General features: G+C 51.4%; 1 protein-coding gene across 7 annotated transcripts in view; it reads left to right on the top strand.

Annotated features, from left to right (window-relative positions):
• The window catches only part of MEGF11 (multiple EGF like domains 11), a 351,328-nt gene that overhangs the window by 169,783 nt on the left and 157,927 nt on the right, over positions 1–23,618 (top strand). For all 7 annotated transcript variants that reach the window (XR_009605913.3, XM_060618215.3, XM_060618217.3 and 4 more), the window contains exon 5: positions 2,772–2,864. Coding sequence is in view for 6 of the 7 variants with exons in the window: in XM_060618215.3 (XP_060474198.1) it covers positions 2,772–2,864 (93 nt within the window). In the remaining variant the exon portion in view is untranslated. The remainder of the gene's footprint in view (positions 1–2,771; positions 2,865–23,618) is intronic.

Below are 23,618 nucleotides of genomic sequence, written 5' to 3' on the forward strand. Positions count from 1 at the left end.
CTCTCCACCAGGCCCATAAGCACACAGTGGCCCAATCGCCAAATATGGCTGTCTGAGCCTTGGATCTCTGCCATCAATGGTTCATGCTTCAAGCGACACCGTCTAAACGACACCTATGAAATATGAACGGATTGAGGTTTTGACACGCAGATAGCCCAGGCACAGTACCGGGGTGATGAGGAGGGGCAGGGGATAATGAGGTCTTGAGGGACCACAGGGACAGCAGCCACACCGGGAGTGGGGGGCGGGGGGGGCGCTCTTCTCCGCACATGGGGTCACTGGGGGCCGGTGCTGGATACAGGGCTGAGATGGGGTAGGTGCTCGACAGATTTTCCTAGGGCTTCCTGGGGTTTTGGGGAGAGGCCAAGGGAAAAGGTGGTGTGGGGCTTGCCCAGAGCCCCCGAAGGCCCACCCTTCCAGCGAGGGGGAGGGTGCAGGAGGTAGGCCTGTGCTCAGGTCTCCAGAGGGAGAAGGGCCGGAGAGAGGCCAGGGTTAGCAGGACACTTCGTCTTTCCTCCCTCCGCCCTTGAGCTGCCCTGAGCCCCCTGCGCAGCACCCCCTGCGGGGGGCTCAGTGTGTTGGAAGCAGCTTCTCTGGTCTCTGCCTTCAGCTCTCACCCTCCTTGGGGTCAACCCCAGCACCCTGTGCTGTCCCTCTGGGCTGGCTCCCCCAGCCCCTGAGCTATGTGGGCAGAGGGAGACATCCAGCTGGGTGAGAGGTGAAGGTCCGTGGCCTTGGGCACCTCTCCCCTCCCTCTCAGGAGGCTCATCCCCGAGTCCTTCCTTCCTGGTCAAGAGACCACACGCTATCCATGAGGTCACAAACACTCGGGCCTCAGTTCCTCCGGGTCTAAAATGAAGGGGTTGGACGTGATTTTCTCTGAGGTCTCTTCTAGCCCTGATGCTTAGAGTTTCGTTGTTCCCTGTCTGCCCTCGCCGCCCCCAGGCAGAGCCCCCCCGGGATCAAGGTGTTGCTCTGTGCTGTCAGAAAGCAGCTGGAGGGGTCTTGAGCTAATCCGACGAGCTGACGGGAGGGTCTGCGGGAAGGCTGAGGGGCCTCTGGGGGTGCAGATGGGGGAAAGGAGCAGCTGAGGCCAGGGCTTGGAGCTGGCTGGGCTGGGTGCTGGCCTCTGAGGGGGAGCCTGGGGATGGACATCTGGTGTCCAGTGTGTTCTGGGCACATTGACCCATTTGAGTTTGGAAAGGCCGGTGGAGGAGAGACAGCTAGGGCGGCAGGAGTGGCCAATGAAGCCTTGCTAGCTGCTGGGTGAGCAGCTCACTGTGACTCTTAAGTGGAGCTGGTCACTGGGGCCAGGGGCCAACCCAGTTCCCCAGTGAGAACTGGGTGAACTGGTCGGCCCTGGCCATCCTCTGGAGCTCCAAGCGAGGGCATGTGGAGATCTTCACAGACCAGAACCCTCCCTGAAGGCCACCTGTGCAAATGAGAAGGACTTGGGTGCCAGGGCCCTCCCCAGACATACCATAGCCGGGCTTGTAGAGGACAGGCTGACTGCAGACCACTGACCTGTGTGTGGGGCATCTGAAATGACTCCTCTGGGGGCTTGGGCAAAGCCAAGGCAACAGCTTCAGGGTCAGTGTCCGTGTTGGGGAGGGGCCGGAGGGACCTCACACCAGCCCTAAAATGGACTTTGTTGTCTAACCTGGCAGCGGCCTCTCGGTGGACCTCCAGGCCAGGCAGTGGACGTGGCAATAGAGGGGGTGTTTGGAGATCAGTGGTTGCTCCTCAGAGCTCCCCGTTGGGGCCCACCTGCTCCCCCAGCCCAGGCCAGTTCCAGGCAGAGAGAAGGTCTCTCTCATTGCTTGTCAGAAAGAAGCAGTTCATCTAGATCCCGTCTAAGAAATTGACAGGGTCGATGGTAGCTGCTGATTTCCTGAGCTTACAAAATTGGCCTGGGTGGCAAATGGGGGTTTTCTGTAATCCTTCACTGATGGATTAGATGGTGGGGCAGATCTCGCAGGAGCAAAGGACGACCTTGAGAAAATGTGGATGTCAAAGGAAGAGAGAAATAATCCCCCTTCCTCAAACCGCTGCCAATAAGCCTTCTCGGCACTGGAGGAAGTTGATGGAAAGTTTGCTGCTGCTGCTGCCTCCCGGCTCAGGAGGCTGTAGCATTTGACTGCATGATAAGAAATTGCCAGACACTTTCTAATTACAATTATCATCATCATAGATGTCTCTCTTAATTACTTTCTTATAATTAGCTGTTGCTTTTTCCTTAGCATTTGTGTACTTTGCAGATTTGCTGACATTTGAGAGCCCCAAAATAGGGACATTTGGGGAGGAGAGCAGAAGGTGGGGGGAACCTGCTACCTTTCAGGCAACCTGATACAATTCGGGGCCCTTGTGGAAAGAAACTGGGGAAAGCCGAAGATGGACGTGACCGGTCACTTCCTGAGCTTATGGGAAAGAGAGTAGGAGTGTGGGTTTAGGGCCGGGGTTTGTGGAGGGTCTCCAAGTGTTAAATCTTGGACAGAATGTTCTTGAAAAGCTAGGGCTTCCATTTCTCAGGCTTGGGTTTCCTTTTAGGAAGGAAAGTGTGCTGGGATGAAGCACACTCCTGTTGGATCCATTTCAGAGTTAATTAAATGACTGGGGTCAGGAGTAGCTTGATTTCCCCCAAAGCCAGTGATGCATTCTGAGCATCCTTGGGCCCCAGGGGATCATTATAAAGTGGTTTATGCTCTTTGACCAGATGGTTGGTTTTCACTGTCTGTTCCTGTTCTTCCTCCCTCTCTCCCGGCCCCCTGCAGCCCTGTGTACGGAAGAGTGTGTGCACGGCCGCTGTGTTTCCCCGGACACCTGCCACTGTGAGCCCGGCTGGGGAGGGCCCGACTGTTCCAGCGGTGAGTCTGGGGCCTTTTGGGGCCAGGAGGGGTCCCTTGGCTCTGGTTTGGGAGGGGCCGTGCCATGTGCGTGCTGAATTCTTTGTGTTGGCATGGGGCAGCCCAGGCGAGTGTGAGCATCAGGGAGGAGGGAAACCTGCAGTTTACCTGATGTCACTTGGGGCAGAAGTCCCCAGGGGCATGGGGGTAATGGTTTGTGGGGTCTGGAGGGGCATTGTGCATCACATTTGTATAGAACTGTGGAGTATTTGTACAACTCTGGCTTGCTGAAACACTTCTAGATATGGTCTTTCAAGGGTTGGTGTGAAATTGAGATGCCACCCAAGGGTGCAGACCCAGGGGGTCAAGGACTGTGGTGAAGGCCTGGTCCTCAGCTTCATTGGTTTAAAGGCCAAGTTCTGTGGGTGCTCACAGAAGCTTGAGGGACCAATTCATGAGACTGGTGGGCACTGGGATACCTCTGTGTCCCCAAAAGTAGGAGGATGAGACTCTTAGGGCATGGGTCACTGGATTCCTGCATTTCTCTGGGTAGAAACTTTATATTCTCTGGAGAAGGCTTCCTAGAAAGGATAGGGTGAGACAGACACTCTCGGGACAGACCTACAGGGCATCGTCTCTTCTGTGGGACTGGCCACCAAGGGGGTGGGGCACACCCAGCAGCTGCTCTGGGAGTCCTCTGCCAAGACCCCAGCTGAAGACCACTCCTGCTCTTCTGGCTCATTTCCCCTAAATTCTCACAGATGACCCTCTTTCCATTGGCACAGGTTGCAGTCAATGGTTGGTTCACATTATGGTCTTCTATGATTTTCAAACAGGCCTCGATGAGTGTTGAAGCCCAGTTTTCTTCCTGCCTTGAGCTGGGGTAGAGTGTCCTCTTTATTGTGACTTGAGACAGTAGCATATCTAAGCAGATCCATTGGGGATCTAACCCCCAGTATTTTCCTGTCTTTGGGACCCACCTCCCCATTCCCCGTCCCATTACAGACAGCTGCAATGGTCATGAAAACTTGAAGAGGGGAAAGGTGGGCCCATGTTGGCCCAATGTGGTGGTCTTTCCCTTTTCCACTGGCTCTGCTGGGTTGGAAACATCTAGTTCTAGTTCTTTTTTCCAAAGGCTTTGACTGGAGCCTCTCTGTCTACCCAGTGCATGAGGATATACTCCACAGCAAGGCTATTAGATGTGGTTTTGTTTTGAGCTTGGGTGGTTATCTTGGCTTGGAGGGGCCAGAATCTGGGGTACTCAGGAGACTCTCTGCAATGCACTGGGCCTCCAGTGACCACAGTGGTCTCCTCCTGCCATCTGTTTCCCTGCTTTGAGGTGGGCCAGGGATTCCTCCAAACAAGGGAAAGTAAACCTGAGAGTCTCCTGAGGTAAAGAAATGTGTCCAATTAGTCTTTCTGTGAACAAACAGGAAACATGTTGGCTAAAATGTTCAAGAGCTTCTTCCCGGCTTGTGCTCGTCCATGTTTTGTTTTATGTAACTTTGTTTACCATGAATCTTTGATGAAGAGCTAACATGGATTAGGTGAACCCTGCTGGGACAGGTCTGCTTGCTGCTGCTGGATTACAATGTCAAGGGCAGCCTGTTGGCGGTTGAAATACAGCCTGAGTCTCAGGAGCCCTGAGTGCATATAAACCACCATCGGCAATCAGCCTAAGTGTGTTTGGTGTTTACTATATGCTGGGCACGGGGTGGGCCCTGACAGGTCTTTCAGACATGGTCTGCCTCTCTCAGGGTTTCTGTCTGGTGAAAGAAATGGAAAGAAGGCGGCAGTCGATTTAACGGGACTGGGCAGGTTGGAGGTAACATACAGCGTACCAACATACGGTATGGTGTAACATACAGGGAAATGGCCTCGGTAGTTGCCAGTACAAAATTGGACTGCTCAATTTCCCCACCCCCGATTCAGTCATCAGACTTGGTGCCGAGCAACCCATAAGCTGTTTCCTCAATTAAACCCATGTTCGTGGGCTGAAGAGCCACTACCCCCTAAGTCTACTCGAAGGCACGTAGTACTGAGCCCGGAGGAGGCCCCGAAAGATGGGTTCCAACCCTCTGCTGGAACCAGCACTGAAGGACAGGAATTCACAGACTCTGACTTTCAAAGTCACTCAGGGCATTGAATACTTGGATGTCACTAAGGGCCTTCTGACTCCTTCCTGAGTCCCTCCATTAACAAAGAGCTCCCTGCCTCCAGTGAAAGCACATGCTGACTATTGAAAACTTTCCCCTTCTACTGAGTGGAAACCTGTCTCAAGCTTTCACCAGTCAGTTCTCACTCATGGTAAAGCCCAGGGCAGGGTGATGGATCGCCATGACTCTCCCAGCCATGTCTGGAATTTCTCCCAAGGTGATCAGTGAACAAGGCCACAGACTGTGTATGGGAAGATGTTCTTCAAAAAAGTAGTTGATAATAGGGGGCATCTGGGTGGCTCAGTCGGTTAAGCGTCCGACTTCGGCTCAGGTCATCATCTCATCATGAGTTTGAGCCCCGCCTTGGGCTCTGTGCTGGCAGCTCAGAGCCTGGAGCCTGTTTCAGATTCTGTATCTCCCTCTCTCTCTCTGCCCCTTCCTTGCTCCCACTCTTTCTCTTTTTCAAAAATAAATGAACATTAAAAAAATAAGTAGTTGATAACAGCCACTGGGGCTACATAGAAGAAACCAGAGTTCCCTTCCATGGGTCAGCCCTTTGGGTGTTAGAGATAGCAATCACTTCCTTCCCCAGGTTTTTATTCTCCAAACTCTTTTGTTTCTCCTGACATGGTCTGATCTGCCTTCCCCATCCATTGGCTGTGGCCTTTATTCCTCTTAAACTATCATTTCTGGGTCTGACCACACAACATAGGCTTGCCTGGAAAAAAGAATAATAGAAATAGGTTATTTATTGAATTTTACTATGCACTAGGTACTCTTCTCACTTAATTTTCACAACCCTATGGAAGAGGAATGGTTATGAGCCCTATTTATGGATGAGAAAGTCGAAGCACAGAAAGGCTAAAGAACTTTCCACAGGCTCGCACCTGGTACATGGTGAAACCGGGGCTGTGAAGCAAGCAAAAACCTGAGTCCCAGACTTGAACTCTTAATTTTTATGTTCTTCCTCTGGATCCTGAACCTCTGTTAATACAGCTTAGGGTTGAGATTGGTCTTTGATGAGAAAACAGTGCTGCTCACAGAGGAAAGAAGGATCTGCTTGAAAGATGTGTCCCTGAGATAGTGTTGTGCAGACAGATCAATCCGCTGCGGGTCACGAACTGTGACTAGGTGTACTGCAAGCAATTTGCACGTGCTTGCTAGTGTGCCGCTGGATGCCTGTCTGCCTCAGCGTGCCTTGGGGTCTCTGTGGGGCCCGGGCCCCTGCGGATGGGTGTCCCGGTCAGTGCAGTGTGTACCTCTGGAGATTTCTGCATGGGAGCTGCCCGTGTGCATGTCTGTATGTGTGGTACCCTTGCAGGGAAGCTTTGGTTTCTGTTTAATGGAAAGCATCATTCTTGTTTTTCTGATGATAAAATTATACCTGTTCACGTTAAAAAGAAAATCCAGGGCATCTGGGGGGCTCAGTTGGCTAAGTATCTGACTTCAGCTCACGGTTGGTGAGTTCGAGTCCCTCATGGGGTGAGCTCGAGCCCCACTTTGGGTGAGCCTCGCTTCTCTCTCTCTCTCTCTCCTTGCCCCTCGTGGGATTCTCTCTCTCTCTCTCTCTCTGCCCCTTGCTCACTTGTGCCCTCTTTCTCTCTCAAAAAACACAACAGAGGGGTGCCTGGGTGGCTCAGTTGGTTAAGCATCCGACTTCAGCTCAGGTCATGGTCTTGTGGTTTGTGAGTTCAAGCCCTGCGTCGGGCTCTGTGCTGACAGCTCAGAGCCTGGAGCCTGCTTCAGATTCTGTCTGTCCGTCTGTCTCTCTCTTCCCCCTCCCCCACTCACACTCTGTCTCTCAAAAATAAACATTAAAAAATAAAAAGTAAAATACAATCAATACAATACAGTAAATAAAAAGAAAATCCAAACTGTACCAGAAGCGTACAGAAAGGTTAGACACACACACACCCAGAGACAGACGCCTCCAGCATTGGGTGCTTGCCCTTCCTGTCATCTCTCTACATAGTTGCACGGAGAGCTAGATCTGGATACAACTTTTATGAATGAGATCATGTGTATGTGCTGTTCTGGAACTTGCTTTTTAAATTTAACTTAGGTCATGCACTCATTTTCTTGTCAATAAACATGAGTCTCCCTTTACATTTTTAATGGGCTTTGTAGAGTTTCTTTCTATGGATTACCAGATGTATGTGACCAGTCTCTCATGGATGGGCATTTAAGTCATTTTGGGGTTTTCACTACTGCAGACCCCACCATCCTCTGTTCAGGATCCTTGGGGCCTGTCGATTTCAGAATTTCAGTTTTTTCAGAGGTTAGGAACACGTATGATGACTATACATATATGACCTATGGCCTCAGTGGTGTCCTGGCAGCACCCTGGGATGAAACATAGTAATATTTCTGAAGGGATATATGACTAATCGCATCTAGTGACACTGAGACAATATATAACCACAAATCATTTCCATGCACATCTGGCCTCTAAATGAATTTTGGTGCCGAACTTTAAAAACAATTTTCTTTTTGGGGCGCCTGGGTGGCTCAGTCAGTTAAGCATCCGACTTCAGCTCAGGTCACGATCTCGCGGTCTGGGAGTTCGAGCCCCGCGTCGGGCTCTGGGCTGGTGGCTCAGAGCCTGGAGCTTGCTTCCGATTCTGTGTCTCCCTCTCTCTCTGCCCCTCCCCTGTTCCTGCTGTGTCTCTCTCTGTCTCAAAAATAAATAAACGTTAAAAAAAAAATTAAAAAAAAAAAACAAAACAATTTTCTTTTGGACTTCTTAGGGATTTTTGGATTGTGGGCAAGGGACTGTGGGCCTGTATAAAAAACGCAACAGTGATTTTTCTGGTGCATTTATCTTTGCCCATTTGTCCCGATTTCTTCTTAGGATAAATTCCTGGAAGTGGCAGGGAGGGTTATAAAGATCCATCATCCTACTGCCTGCCCTGTCCTGCCCTTTGTGGCTGCCAAGGGATTTATGACTTTGACAGTTGTGAAGGGGACAGATCTATCTAGTACTGGGGTGGGGGTGGGAGGCTTTTTGTTCTTTTCTGGACTTAGAACCCCATAGCCTGATTTCTTTAAGGCCTGGACTGAATTCTCTCTGCTCCATAAAGAAAGCGAGGTGATGCTGATTTGCCTGGGGGGCGGACACGTGAGTTGTTGCGGAGAATTCCAAGGTGTTAGACGGACCGATATGGGGAAATGGAGTGGCTCCATGCTTGGTCATAAACCTCCATCCCCTATAATAATGAAGAGTGAAAGGATGAAATGTCAGTTTACACTGAATAAAGACGAAAGAGCAACTGTTATTAAATTGTACTAATCTCACAAGTGGAGATAAAAAGAAAAAAAAAGTTTTCCTATATTGAATATCTAGCTTTTTAAAGTAATTAGGAATATTAAAGCGCTGACAATGATTGAGATAGAAACATTATTCATAACTTTTATTTCCGCACTGGGCAATGATCCAGTATATTTCATTTATGAGGTTTCGGCTGTAAGGAGAAGGACGTGAGCCAATTCCTAAATTAAATATGCCCTGTTAACTTTTACAAATGATACCCAAGAATCAGCTTGGAAACTTAAGCCTTCATTGTATTATTTAATTATTGTATTTCCCGGGCCCTGCCCCTCTGCCTCCCATCCCGTGATGCTTTGCAGTTCGGGTTCCGGGCTCTAGTGTGGTGTTTTTTTTTTTTTTTTCTTTTTAATTTTTTTTTTTTAACATTTATTCATTTTTGAGAGACAGAGACAGAGTGCGAGCGGGGGTTGGGGCAGAGAGAGAAGGAGACACAGAATCCAAAGCAGGCTCCAGGCTCTGAGCTGTCAGCACAGAGCCTGACACGGGGCTCGAACTCAAGAGCCGTGAGGTCATGACCTGAGCCGAAGTCGGACGCCCAACCCAACCAGGTGCCCTGCTTCCCCCAGAGGGGCGGGGGGGGGGGTGGTGGCCTGAGAGACCTCTCCATTTCCCCACCATCTCCCCCATCCTTGGACTCCACTGAACTTGTTCCATCCGTGTGCGGGGACAGAGTGCAGGACAGTAAAAGCTTGCTACACAGCATCTTACTGTCTGATGAGACCTCCCCACTACCCCACACCGGGCGCGAGGCATTACTTCCATGGCCCACCATGCTGGGCCACCACTCGGGAGTACCTTGTTCTCTTGAATGGTGGGTGGGACCCCTGGCTGCCTTGGCTTTCCGTTATCCCTGCAGATTAAAATAAAACAGTTGCCAGTTCGGAAATATGCCCACGCTCCTAAAGTGGCCTGGGACCCTGGAGGGCAGTGCTTTTCAAACTAAGGTATGTGATTACTAGATTTGTGTGCGCATGTGTGATAAGAGATACGTGGCGTGGAATTTACCATTTTAACCATTTTTAAGCGGACAGGTCTGTGGCATTAAGTGTATTCACATTGTCGAACAGTTGTCATGACTATCCATCTCCGGAACTTTTTCATCTTCCCCACCTGAAGCTCCATACTCCTTAAACAGTAGCTCCCATTCTCCCTTCCCCTTAGCCATAGCAACCCCATTCTATTTTCTGTCCCTAAGAATTTGACTACTCTAGGCACCTTCTATAATATTTGACTTTCTGTGTCTGTCTTACGTCACTTAGCCTCCTATATTCAAGGTTCATCCATACTGTAGCACGTATCAGAACTTGTTTGCTTTATAAGGCTGAATAATATTCCACTGTCTGTACATACCTCATTCTGTTGATCTGTTCATCAGTGGACCCTTGCGTTGCTTCCACTCTTTGACTATTGTGAATAATGCTGCTAGAAACACGGGTATACAGATAGGTTTTCAAGTTTCCACTTTCGCTTCTTCGGGGCATATAATCCAGAAGTGGATTGCTGGATCATAGGATAAGTCTACGTCTAATTTTTTGAGGAATCATCATACCTTATTCCACAATATCTGTACCATTTCACATTTCCCAGCAATGCCCAATGCCCAAGGGTTCTGCTTCCTCCAAACCCTTGCCAGTGCTTGTTATTTTCAGGATTTTTTTCTTCTTCTAATAACTGCCATCCCAGTGGGTATGAAGTGGTATTTCATTGTGGTTTTGATTTGCATTTCCCTACTGATTAGTGATGTCAAGCATCTTTTCATGTGCTTATTGACTGTGTGTAGATCTTCTTTAGAAAAATGTCTACTCAAGTCCTTTGCCTGTTTTTTAATTGGGCTGTTTGTTGTTGCTGAGTCGTAGGAGTTCTTTATATATTCTGGATATTAATCCCTTATCGAATATATGATTTGAAAACATTTTCTCTCGTTCTGTGAGTTGCCTTTATGCTCTGTTAATTAGGGTCCTTTCATGCACAAAATATTTTGATTTTGATGAAGTCCAGTTTCTTAGTTTTTCTTTTGTTGCCTGTGCTGTTGGTCTCATATTCAAGAAGTCATTGCCAAATCCAATGTCATGAAGTCTTCCTCTGTGTTTTGTCTAAGAGTTTTATCTTGCATTAAGGTCTTTGATCCATTTTAATTAATTTTTGTATATGGTATAAGGCAGAGGTCCAACTTAGGTTTTTTTACATGTGGATATCAAGTTTTCTGAGCATTTTTTTAAAAAGACTTCTGCTAAAGGTTTTTGAAACTATGGAGTGTAATTTTTCACCATGTAATGGTACATTAGTTATCTGATAAGTAATTTAAATGTTGCTCCTTATATCAAAACAAATAAAGATTTATTGTAGAATGAAATGCAGAATTGGCATTCATTAAAAAAAAAAAACAAAACAAAAATGTGATTATTTGAGCCTTTGGTGGACATTTTGGAGCTATGCCACCGGGCCTTCCTGGGGGCAGGGCCAGTTTAGAAGTAATGTTTGAAAGCAGTAGAAAGGGCAGAAAGACCGTAACCAGAATTGGATCTCCCCGTGCTGCTGTGACTATTTGCAAGGATGGTTGAAAGAGAGATCAGGCCCTGAACCCCTTTCTCCACTGTGTTCTTGGGAACTCTGTCTTCCCTCCAGAATTCTGGGCTGTGTGCAGTATGCCCACTGTCTGTACCTGGGCTCCTTGGCTCTGGATCGGCATAAAGGCTCTGGCCCAGCCCCCACTGCCTGGTCCGGGGCATTCTAGGGCCTCTTCATCTTTCCGTAGTGCTCAGTGCTGACCCTCATGGCTCTGAGTCATAGGAATCTCACATTGCTGTTTTCCTGAAGGTCTCTTCACTTACCTTTCACAAAGCCACAAATTCCTGGAATAGAGTATTAGAAAGCATGGTCTGGGATCCCGGAACCATGTCTGAGATCTCATAATTTAACCTGAAGCCATTGAATCAAGAGCTGGGAGAGACCATAGAAATTGTTGGGTCTACTTCCATTTGAAAGACGGGCAAACTGAGGTCTAGAGAAGGGAAACTGCTTCTGAGGTTACCCAGGGAGGTAGTGGCAGAGCTCCCAGGCCTCCTGTCTCCCACCAGCTGCTCTAGGAGTTCAGGGCTAGAGTTGTCGTAGAGGCACATGGATCTCATCATATGAAACCAAATAGACCAAGTTGTTCTATAGACTTTTGTGCAGATGACCCTAAAGGTTCCAGACCCTCCTGGTTCCTTAGCCCAGGCCTAGAGCACAGATTCATGACCGCCGGTCAGGCCAAGGCACTGAGATTGGGAATTTCCAGAGGGGCCACCCTGCCATCTGCCTGGCTTGAAAAGTCCATCAGGGAAGAGTCCCCATCTCCGGGATCCCTGGGCACACTTCTCGCTGATGAATATGGAGACGTCACAGTCTGGCAGCACAGGGCATGGGGACAGAGCGCAAGTGCACGATGCGGGCCAGGGTTCCTGCCTCTGGGGAGGAGGTGAGGGGGCCCAGAAGGAGATGGGCAGGGCCTGATGGGGGAGTGAATGGGCGCAGCCCCATAGGTCTGCTGGGAAGGCCCCAAAACTTTGGGGATCCCTCTCAGCGATGGGGTAAGGAGCCCGAGTGGGAACAGTGGGAGAGAAGGAAGCGTGAGGGGCCGCAGGGTCTATGGAGGAAGGTGAATGGGGATTCCTGCTCCCACCACTCCCAGATGCTGCACATAGACAATCTCATCTCATCCCCCGACAGCTTGGAGAGGTCATGGGTGCTATCTCCATTTTATAAAGAAACCAAAGCTCCAGGAAGAAGAGTAGCTTCTGTTACTCACCCAGCTAACGAGCGGCAGATCCGGGATTACGACCCAGAACTGTGTCCTTCCACAGCTGCACACTGCCTCTAAAGCACTGGAGGTCCTCTGCCACAACACACAGGAAAGCTGGCTTCAGGTCCTACAGCTGCCTAGGCGACCCTAGCTAAGTCCTTCCCTCTCTGTGAGCCTCAGTTTTCTCATCCATAAAACGGGAAGGTTGGTGTGGCTAGTCCACTGTCAAATCCCGTGATGCTCTTTTTCTGGGAAGTCAAAATCGAGCATCTCCTTACCTAATCAAGGGCCCTGGTGACCTTCCCACCGACCTCTGTGGAGGGAGTCTCCTCTCCCCTGCCCCCCGCCACCCCGTGCACGGCCTTCCTTCGATTCTCTCTCTACATTCTGGGACCTGGAAGAGGAGTGGGGAGGAGGGCAGCCATGGGTGGAGGCAGCCTCATGACTCACATCCTTGCCTCCCCCGGGTGGGGGGGTCCTGTTGAGCCTTGGTCGCCTCATCAGGGAGGGGGCGTGTGGAGGGGCGTCATGCCAACAGGGAGGGCTGGTGCTCCCCGGTTGTTTTTTTTTTTTTCACTACGCTGAGCTGGCTCTCAAGGTTAAAGCAACTTCAGATGAATCACCACAAAGCAATCACACTTGCTTTTTCTCGAGTGCTGCTCTGCCCAGCCCGCGGCCCCTCGCAGAACCGCCTGGGCTGCCTTCTGCCGGCATCTGGTGCGCCTGTGGGCCTCCCCGGGACAGTGGGCTCCGTGTCAGCGCCGCACGCTGGGGCTCAGTCACCGTGACGGGAACAGAAGGGAGAGGCGGATGCGGCAGCAAATGCTTTTTCAAGGTCTGTGCGTAAGAGAAGCTGCTATTCACCCCAGAATTCTAATTTCGAACAAAAAAGAAGTCAGTAGCAAGGGCCACCAGCCCCATCGGCTCAGTGGCTCCTGTCCCTCGAGTTCCACTTAATGCACATTATTGAGCTCCTCTCAGAGGACAGCACTGCCAGGGGTTCAGGGCTAAAGCCGGGTGGGGGGCGGATTTGGGGACGTGGAGGGCATAGCCCCCATCCTCGGGGAGCTTTGAACTACTAGCACAGAGGAAGGGAGTTGGAGGAGTCCAGGGAGAGAGAAGGCCTCTGGCTTTCATGCGTGGGGGCACCTGGATGGCCCAGGAAAGTCACCGTGGGGAGGGTACAGGAAGGAAGGAAACAGGTGTGTGCTGTGCTCTTATTTGTAGATGAAGAAACTGAGGCACAGGGAGGCTAAGTGGTGGCCTGAGGCCCCACATTTGGTGAATGTCAGAGTTGGGTCTGCCTGGCTTTTTCCACAGGCCACGGGGATAAGAAAGGGGACAACATACACACGTGTGAGGAGCCTGTGGTGGAGGCTGAAAGAGACCTCAACCCAGAAACTGCCCAAGTCCTGGGGTGGGGGGCGGGGATGGGGGCCGTAGGGGAGGGATGGCAAGAAGCTGGATTTGCCCTTGGCTGTCGCCTCCCTCCCCCCCAGCCCCTGCCTTCCCCCTTTTAAGACCACCCCCACCCCCCCAGCCTTGGGTATGTTCTGGAAGCTAGTGAAGAGGTTTGTTATCCCCCTTCCAGAGTTTCTTCCTCTCCTGAGGTGACTTTCAGGAGAAACAGGGAGTGAGAGGGAGCAGATGTGGGTGTGCTGTGCCCTCGTGGAGCCCAGACCGTTGTGGGGGTGAGGATGAGGCTGGGGAGGGGGCAGCCTGTGGAGGCCCCAGAACATGGGACTGAGGACAGCTGGTCTCCCCACCTCATGTCTGCCCCAGGACTGTGTCTTGCTCCTGTGATGACACCCACCAGGAAAGGAGAGGAGACCTAAGGGCCTCCTTCCCAAGTCCAAGGGAGGCTGGCCACGGGGCAGAAGAGGCATGGGGCTTCTGCCCTCCCCCCCCCCCACCCCGGTTCCTTGAGGGAGGGCAGCCCCTCAGGGTTTCATCCCCTCCCACACTGTGCCTCTCAGACCAGAAGAGGTACTGGGACCAATGCCATCCAAGCAGGATGGAGAGTCAGGCAAGGGCACGTGTGGCCTATCCTGAAAGTCAATTTTTGTCTGAGAAATCCAGAAACTGGGTAGCCTGCAGCCTGCATGAGCCGCGTGTTCAAGGGGGCTGTCACAGAGGGGGGAGGGAGGCACATTCTGCCAGACTCAGCTCCAGCCATCTGCTCCCTGAGAACAAAATTAATAAATAAGTGACACACAGGGAGGCTCACGAACCGGGGAGAGGGAGGAGGGTGGGAGAGCCCGCGTAGAATGTGACAGAAACAGAACAGAATGACAGCAGCCAAGCCGGTGTCTTTGCGTGGGGCTGGCAGGCAGTGCTGCCGCCGCTCCCTGGCCCCGCCCAGGCATGAAAAGGACACTGTGCCCACCCCCGACACACACACACAGACACGCACACGTAAGCGGACAGCCTCGTTTCCAGGAGGGGTGCGTGGGCTGGGTCTCCATGGGAAACACAGCCCTCTAGGAAGGGAATCTCGCACTGCTCCCATCTTGGCCCCACCAGCCTAGAGAACTGTCTGGAACTCTGGCAGGGAAGAGGAGGGGGGAGGTGCGTGCTCTCTGGGGCCGCTCTCTAAGCCCAGCCCGGGGACTGGGCTCTGCCCCAGTCAGCCCAGACCCACAGCATGCTGGGCAGCACTGGGGGTGGGAGTCTCATCTCCCTACAGGGGTGGGGATTCAACCCTTGTTCTGACATTGAGGAAGCCGAGGTCACTCACCTGCTCCAGAGTGTGTGCTGCCTTCACTCGGGACTGTTTCCACCAGAGTGTGCGGCTGGGGACGAGGTGGCATTTGATGCTGAAAGGGAGGGTGGTCTGGACTTTGGTCCCACTTAGACTTCTGTCCTATCAGCACATACTGTACATGCTGTCCTTTCATTAGACATTACTATTCATTATTATCCCCATCTTTCAGAGGAAGAAACTGAGGCTCAGAGAGGTTGAGTACCTGGCTGGAGGACACACAGCCAGTAAGTGGCAGTCAGGATTTGAACTCAGGCTGTCTGTTTCTGGAGACCACACTCAGCATTCTGGTGTAGCCTTCCTTACAGGGCTCCCCGCTTTCCCTCTCCAGCCCGTCTCACACTTGGGAGGTAGGGAGAAGGCTCACATGCAGATTGGGCCATGTCACTTTCCTGCTCCCCTTTGCCCACCAGGAAGTACCCCAGCTCCTCGGCCAGGCCTGTAAGGCTTCTCTGACTCTGATGCCTGCCTAGGTTTTAGCCTCATTTTCCATCACTCTCTCCCCTCCCCCCACCCCCAACTTGCCCGTATCCACTGACCCATTGCTCTTTTGCCTTTAAAGCTCAGCTCAGATGCCATCCCTACTGTGACACTTATTCCCCAGACCTTGACTGTATACACATGCCCACTGTGGCCCATGCCACGCTGGACGATCGTTTGATTGCGTGTTTGCTGTCCTCTCAGCTCCCGTCGCCTGAGATCTTCTCCATGGCAGGGCCCGGGTCTGTCTGTCTTGTCTCTGTGACCCCCGGGGCCCTGCACCCTGTGTGCACACGGTGGACATTCAGCACAGTGCTAAGTGGGATCCAGTGGGTTTGCTCTCCCATGTTTTGGTTCCCCTGGATGACGATCTAGGGGTGGTGCTGGGACTAGGGGAGAGTGTGGGGCTCTGGGCTGGCAGCTCGGGAGAATTCAAAGCCATGTCTCTTGATCTTCCGAAAGTTCTCACCTACCAGTGTCACCCAGGCACGTGTTCCCAAGGATTGTGATGTGAGGCCAGGAGTCAGGTTGGTCCTTCAGAAGAAGCAGAGGTCACATCCAGCTGGAAAAGTGGAAAAGATGCCGAGAAGGCATTGGAACCAGAGCTCAAAGAAGGGTGGGATTTGAAGTTTCAGTAGTGAGGTGTGGAAAGGGAGGGCATTCCAGGCAGACTGACCCACCGAAGCACAGGTACTGAATGGTGAACAGGTCTCTGTGGCTGAAGCAGAGGGCGTCTGGTGTGGAGGAGGCCGGGCCAGGCTAGCTGGTGTGGTGCTCTAACACCAACAGCCCAAGGAGCTTGGCCTTGTTCCGTGGGCCTCGGGGAGCCCCCGACGGTCCACTTTTCATCAACTGAGTCTGTATCGTTTGCTGGTGGGGCAACCTCTGTACTCTTCCCCTTCCCGACCAATCTGTGACCAACCTGTGACCTAGGTATGGGAACAGAGAGCATGCTGGAGGCTCTGGTCTGCCCCTCCAGTCCCGGCTAATCCCCCAGGCTAGCTGGGCCATGCTGTCCTCCCCCTGTCCCTGACTGGAGGCCACTGAAGAACATACGGCAGGCTAACTTGGCATCGTGTGGGGAGCGGATTGGATGGAGGGGAGACCGTCGTGATTAAGAGTTGGTGAAGGGATCTGGGCAGGGGGTGACCCACAGAGGCCAGGTTGGATGTGTTCTGACACCTTTCTGCCTCCGTGGCCAGGCCAGAGAAGGCAGATCTGATGGCCCCCTGGGATGTCCAGGCAGAGCACCTGAAACAGCCTTATTGGCCTCCGGGGTCTCTGACTCCCAGCCTGCCTATCAGGGACAGCCCTGCCCTCCCCTCCCGTCCTCAGACACCAGTGGGGTCCCGAGGCAGGCAGCAACTGCCCAACGGTGCTCCAGCAGCAGAGGAAGCAGACGAACTGGGGAATCCATCACCCTCTTAATAAGGAAAGCCCATTTTGGCAGGCTGGGTAATAGGCCTCAAATTGAATAATTAATAAAGTTATAAAAATATGTCTAGTATATGGCCAGAATAATTCAGCCCAATTAGAAGCAATTATTTCTTGCAGTTATGCCACTTGGTATGTTTTACGAACAGCTGCAGCAGATTCCCAGATCTGGCTGCCTGCTTGAGAGGGTCTGTTGACACTGAGTCTTTCCCTGGGGCTCCTTCCAGATGAGGAACATCTGTCCATCCATTAACTGTGTATCCATTTGTCTGTGTATCTGTCCATCGTTCCGTCCAGCCGTTCATCTCTCCATCCATTCATCCATCCATCCATCCATCCATCCATCCATCCATCTACCCATTCCTTCAGTAGATACCTCTTGAGCCCCTTCCTTGTGCCAGACACTGTGCTGAGTCCTGGAAATGTGGAGACAGATAAGCCCCTGCCCCTGCCCAAGGAGCCCCCAGCCCAAGCAAGTGGGCCTTTGAGTAGTGCGAGCTGTCATTCCTATTCCTGTTCTGAGGTCCTGTCGAATATGAGTTTGTCCTTCATCTCTTTCTTGGTATCCCAGGGATACACATAGAGATATTTGGACTTGAACCTGGCTTGAGTTAGGTAATAGGTTCCTTTCCAATAAGGTCAGCTTGTTCCCCTACGTCTGAGAGCCTAGGGATCTGTTGGCTTCAAAATACCCATTGCTCTGGGTCCCAGCCTTTTATCAGGTGGAGATCAGGGTGTGTGGGATCCAGCTCCTCCCTGGCCCCTGCTTTCCATGTGATCTGGACAAGATGTTTACTTTTTGTTGGTTCATCTGTAAAGTACGAAGAATCACTTGGCTACTGTGAGCTCACAGGGATGACTGAAGTCAAGATGCTTGGGGCTCCCTGTTGGAGACGCAAATTTGCTTTCTGGAACACTGGACGTTAAGTTGAATTCTGAGTTAAATCTACTCATAACTTCATAGACATCCTACAGGAAATCCTTCCATAAAGCCAATGTTCTTTTTGCAGTGAAGATACCCTCTTTCTGATTTCTCTGCCTGGACATTGAGGCTTTTCTTTTAGTGTAGCAAAACCACGACTCAATTCATTAAGTCTCCACAGAACCCTTGCTGTAAGCCCAGCTCTCTGCCAGGCAAATATGACAGACTTATTAAGCGAGTTCTATTATGGACACCAAACGTTTATTAGGGGTCTTCTCTGGGGATGCAGAAAGACCTAAGCTTTCACCCTGCTCTAGAGTCAACCTGGCAGGGGTCCCCTTTTGCCTCATTGTGAATCAGGGTGTCAGAGCTGGCAAAACGAAGTAAAAAGGCAAGCCACGGACCGGGACAAGGCACTCGTAACACCTACAGTCCACAGAGGATTGATAACCAGAATGTATATCATTAAATCCTACAAATCAATAAGATCAACCATTCAAAGAGTGGCAAAGAATATGAACATGCATGTCACAGGAAAAGGGTATTTTGATGGGCAGTAAGCATAGGAAAAGATGCTCACCTCCCTGGTAGTCAAAAAAATGCAAATTCAAATGAAGAGATCTGCCACCCGGGGCGCCTGGGTGGCTCGGTTGGTTAAGCATTTGACTCTTGGTTTCGGCTCAGGTCATGATCTCACGGCTTTGTGGGTTCAAGCCCCGTGTCGGGCTCTGTGCTGACAGCGCAGAGCCTGCTTGGGATCCTCTCGCCCTCTCCCTTTGCCCCTCCCTGACTTGTGCTTTCTCCCCGTCTCTCAAATAAATAAACTTTGGGGCGCCTGGGTGGCGCAGTCGGTTAGGCGTCCGACTTCAGCCAGGTCACGATCTCGCGGTCCGTGAGTTCGAGCCCCGCGTCGGGCTCTGGGCTGATGGCTCGGAGCCTGGAGCCTGTTTCCGATTCTGTGTCTCCCTCTCTCTCTGCCCCTCCCCCATTCATGCTCTGTCTCTCTCTGTCCCAAAAAATAAAAAACGTTGAAAAAAAAAAATTAAAAAAAAAAATAAATAAACTTTGAAAAATAAAATCTCTTTAGTTAATTACAAAAAAAAAAAAAATCTCTTCCACTTAATTTTTTTCAATAGTACTTGGAACCTTTTGTATCAGTGTTGTGACTCTCTTCTGGGTTGCAACCTGCAGTTTGAAAAGCTTCTCCAGAGAGCTTCTCCAGCATGTGCAAGCGGCATCATTGTTGACAGTGGTGAAAAGCTGCGAGCAAACCCGGAGAAGTCCCCCAGGTGGGAAATGGGTGACTCCTAATGTATTCACACAGTGGAATCTCCACAGCAGTTCAAAGGAATGAATGAGCGCTATACCTGTCTACTTGCATGAATCTCAAATCTATAATATTGAGTGAAAAATGCAAGTTGCAGAAGGCGACGTGCATACCATATAATATCCTTTATATAAAGTTCAAAAGCACGCAAAATAATGAATATGTAGCGCCTAAGTATAAAAACAGATACGGCAATGGTAAATGCCAAAGTCAGGCTTAGGTCGCCCCTGGGAGGGCAGACGAAGGGACAGAGAGGTTTGTACTAGGAATTTCGGCTGTGTGCTGTTTTATTTGAAAATAATGTCTGGGGCATCTGGGTGGCTCGGTCAGTTCACTGTCCAACTCTTGGCTTCGACTCAGGTCATAATCTCATGGTTCGTGAGTTTGAACCCCACATCGGGCTCTGGGCTGGCAGTGCAGAGCCTGCTTGGGATTCTCTCTCTCTCTCTCTCTCTCTCTCTCTCTCTCTGCCCCTCCCCAACTCATGCTCTCTGTCTCTCTCTAAATAGATAAACTTAAAAAAAATTTTTTTTAAAGAAAATAAAAACATCTATAGCAAAAATGGGGAATAAGATTTGTGTGATGAATATACAATGCTTTAATTTTCTCTAACCTTTACAATATGCTTGAAATATTCCATATGCAAAAGAAAAGGCCGTCACCTCTTTCTCTGGCAAACACCCGAGCTCATGTGAAGAAAAAGAATGTGATGGTTTGCATTAAACTTAGGTGTCCACTTCCTTCTATTTAGTTCAACAGATGTTGATTGAGCACCAACTAAGGGTCTGACAATGCCAGATGTGAGGTGTGGAGTAGGCAGGAAGGCAGGGAGTTTGGAGTTTGGCAACTTTAAAAATTTGGAGTTTGGCAGGGCGCCTGGGTGGCTCAGTCGGTTAAGCACCCGACTTCGGCTCAGGTCATGATCTCACGGTATGTGGGTTCGAGCCCCACATCGGGCTCTGTGCCGACAGCTCGGGGCGTGGAGCCTGCTTTGGATGCTGTGTCTCCCTCTCTCTCGCTGCCCCTCCCCCACTCATGCTCTGTCTGTCTCTCTCAAAAGTGAATAAATGTTAAAAATAATTTTAAAAACACTTGGAGTTTGGCAAGGGCACAGGCTGCCCATCATCTCTGCTACAGAAAGCAGATAAACACGCGTGCCACAAACATAGGCTCAAAGTTCATGAAGAAGAGCCTGGGTTGCCCTGGGGAATCAGGGAGGTCTCCCCGGAAGAGGTGAGGACTGAGCTCCTTCAAGGATGGACAGGGATTGATCGGTAGGAGACTCAGGAGACCAGAGGAACCTAGAGCTCCAGGAAGCTCTGGGTCTGCATGGGAAAGAAAGGTGACAGGGCAGCTAAGGCCTCTGAACTCAAGACACCGCAGCTAGGATGGTGAGATGCACTTTATCTGCAGCGCCCAGCAGGAGCCAGACAAATGGAGAGGAGAAGTGGGTCTAATTCATCATGGGGGCTGAGGAGCGCTGGGCTCCTGGAGTCTGCAGGAGACTGTAGATAGCCTGCCCTCCGCGGAGGGGCACAGCCTCTCAGGGACGGCTCACTGCACGGCACATCCCCAGACAAGGGCCCCAGCAGGGAAGGTTCTGCTCACATCCCAGACTTCAAATTTATTTGACCAGCTCCCAATAAATTCCTCATGCCAGAGGCCTCCCCATCCATCTCAGGGTGGCGGGGCAAAGGCAGAGGTAGATGGCACAGGAAATGTCTGTCTTAGATGCCTCGGGGACCTGTCCACATGTCTTGCCAGGAGCCAAGCCCCTAAATCCTCCTCTGACTTGCTCCCCTCCTAGTAAATCTGAATACTTTAAAATAACTCCCTCCGACCTTGAGGCTGGTGCCAACTTTGTGTCATCTATCAGCCCGGGCCGATTTCTTACTAAGGTTTTGCTGTCCCTTTGGAAAAGTCGCCACCTTAAATCAAAGGGCCGATGGGGTGGGGGTGGGGGGGGATCAGAGGAGCTGGACACAGTGGTATGACAGCAAGTCAGGAAGATGAGATTCTAGTCCTACCATGGGGATGAGCCGGGTGACCGTCCCAGGTCCTGGCTCTGCAGTGTCCCCTTGGGCCTATGGGTATGAGTTGTCTGAGGTCTGTATGGCTTGGAAAGGCTGCCTGAGGAGAAGGTCACGGGTGAGCACCTTACACAAGGGGGCTCAGGTAAAGCGCGCTCACCGCACCGACTGCGCTCGCCTTCCTTAACTCACCCATCTAAGAGTGCATTTCTCTTAGTGCATTGGTGTTGGCCGCCCACCGTGTGCCTGTTTGGGTGCTGGAGAGACAGCAGCAAACAAGACAGAGCGTGTGTCTTCAGGGGGGGGCTTACCTTCTAGTGAGGGAGACAGCAGGCAGGGACGTGGGTGTGAAGAAAATGAAATAGAGGAGTAAGTTCAAGGGAATGAGGCAGGGTGGTCAGCGAAGACTTCCCTGAGGAGGGACGTTTGAGCTGAGACTCGGATGATAAGGAAAGACAAAGAGCAAGGGTTCGTGAGTTTGTAAACCTTAGGACTCGGTCTATTTCTGGCTCAGCAGAACAGGACAACTGCTGAGCAGGCTCCGCTGAGGATTTATGGACAGGCAGGTCCCTGCCCACACAGTGCCTTCGATCTAGGGGGCATGCGATTATCTAACTACCCGAGGAACGTCAGGGCAGGGCGTTCCAGGCGGCACCACGCGTTGTGCTGAAAGCTCAGAGGAGGTGTAGGGCCCTTCCGGTTGGGGTGAGCGGGGAAGGGCTCCTGGAGGGCAGAGCGCCTGCAGGCAGTTGTCTGGCAGGGTGCTGACTTGGCCAGTGGTGCTGGGTTTGGTAGTATTCATTTATTCCCTCAGATGTATGTCCCGGGTTGGGCGGTGGGTGTCCAGAGTGAGCCAGGACAGGAGGGCAGGAAGGAACTTGGCATTGGAACCAGCTTTCTTTTGATAACTGGCAGCAGGATGAGGGGCGTGGATTGTTTCTTCCTTGCTATCACCGCCAAAGGAAATCCCCGAGGGTTCCCCTCTTTTCTGCACTGCATGTTTCTCGGCTCTGGGTCACAGCCCTGATGGGGACCCAGGAGCCGTGGATGGTCCAGATCACGGGAAATGCCAGATCTCCGATGTGGCTGCAGGGCTTCTCTGTGGAGAGAGCATAAACCACATAGGCAGGCCTGCTGTCGAAATGAGCAACCCTCTTTCATAAGCCAGTACAATTTGCTTAGCAAATAAAGATGAGCAGGACAGACCTCCCTGCCTTTGCTCTCAGCTCTGAGCGTCTCTCAACATCGGTCACAGCCAGAGCATCCAGGGAAAAACCAAGAAATGCAGCGACTTCCTGGGCAGCCTGGCTGATGACGTGAAGGGCTGGCCCAGCAGCATCTCACTGTGGGAACTCCCAGAGAGCAGGCTGTAGGTTAGGTGCTGGGGAGACAAGGCAGCCCCTTTCCTTAAGGAACATCGAGCCCCAGGGTGCCTGGGTGGCTCAGTCAGTTAAGCCTCTGACTTCGGCTCAGGTCATGATCTCACGGTTTATGAGTTCGAGCCCCGCGTCGGGCTCTGTGCTGATGGCTCAGAGCCTGGAGCCTGCTTCTGATTCTGTGTCTCCCTCTCTCTCTGCCCCTTCCACCCCCCCCCCCCCCCCGCACTCTCTCTCTTTCTCAAAAATAAATAAACCAAAAAAAAATTTTTAAAAAAAAAAAGGAACATAGAGCCTCATAAAGGGAGCCAGGCCAGTGAATCACAGCCTGACAGCGTTGTGGGTGCTGATGCCTGTGTACAGGACAGGTGGGCGGGGAGGGGGCAGTTCCACCAGGCGGGCCTTGGGTCGAGTTTTTATCTCCCCCATTCCATGCCCACGAATTCCTTGGAACAGAAAAGAAGAAACTACGAGACAGCCTGGCCGCTAAATTATACCAGGAGAAGCCACCGCTGAAATGAATGACAGCTGTCTTTTCCTAGTTCTTGGTGGAGAGCTGGGGAGATCAAGCCAATGCATGGTTTGCTCTGTATGTCTTCCTTTGTAGAAATCTTCCTATAACCTTTGGTTTCAGTAGCCTCTGGACTACACACAAATCTAAGGGAGAGGGTGGAACATTATTAAGTGCGCCTACTATGTGTCAGGTTCTGGGCAGGCCTGTGTCTGCGAGCGCAGACGTGGGTTTCATTTAAGCCTCCAGACGGCCTTGCAAATTATTCTCATTCAGCAGATGAGGGAACTGGAGAGGCAGAGCTGTCAAGGCCGCATGGTTGCTGGGGGAGAGGCGGATTGATTTGAAAGAGCACGTCCGGGTAAGAGGATATTCGCCATAGCTCAGAATTACCTAGTTAGCTCTGCAGCAACTTTATAAACGGGGTTCGGCAAAGACCTGCCCGCCACCGCAGCCAGCCTCTTCGTGAACACAGGGTTACAAACCTGTGAGCCAGGGATGGTCGACCACCCGTTTTTGCGCAGGGGTGATTCCAGAATGCTGAGCGTTCTTCCTTTCCTGCCACAGTGAATCTTGTCACATCAGACATCCTCAGCCCAGCCACGGCAGGTTTGGGCCGTTGAGGTTGGGTCCTAAATGAGTCACAAAACAGCAGGTAACAGCCAGGGC

The sequence above is a fragment of the Panthera onca genome, chromosome B3 (genome assembly GCF_046562875.1).
Source record: "Panthera onca isolate mPanOnc1 chromosome B3, mPanOnc1 haplotype 2, whole genome shotgun sequence".
In the NCBI taxonomy this organism is placed as follows: Eukaryota; Metazoa; Chordata; class Mammalia; order Carnivora; family Felidae; genus Panthera; species Panthera onca.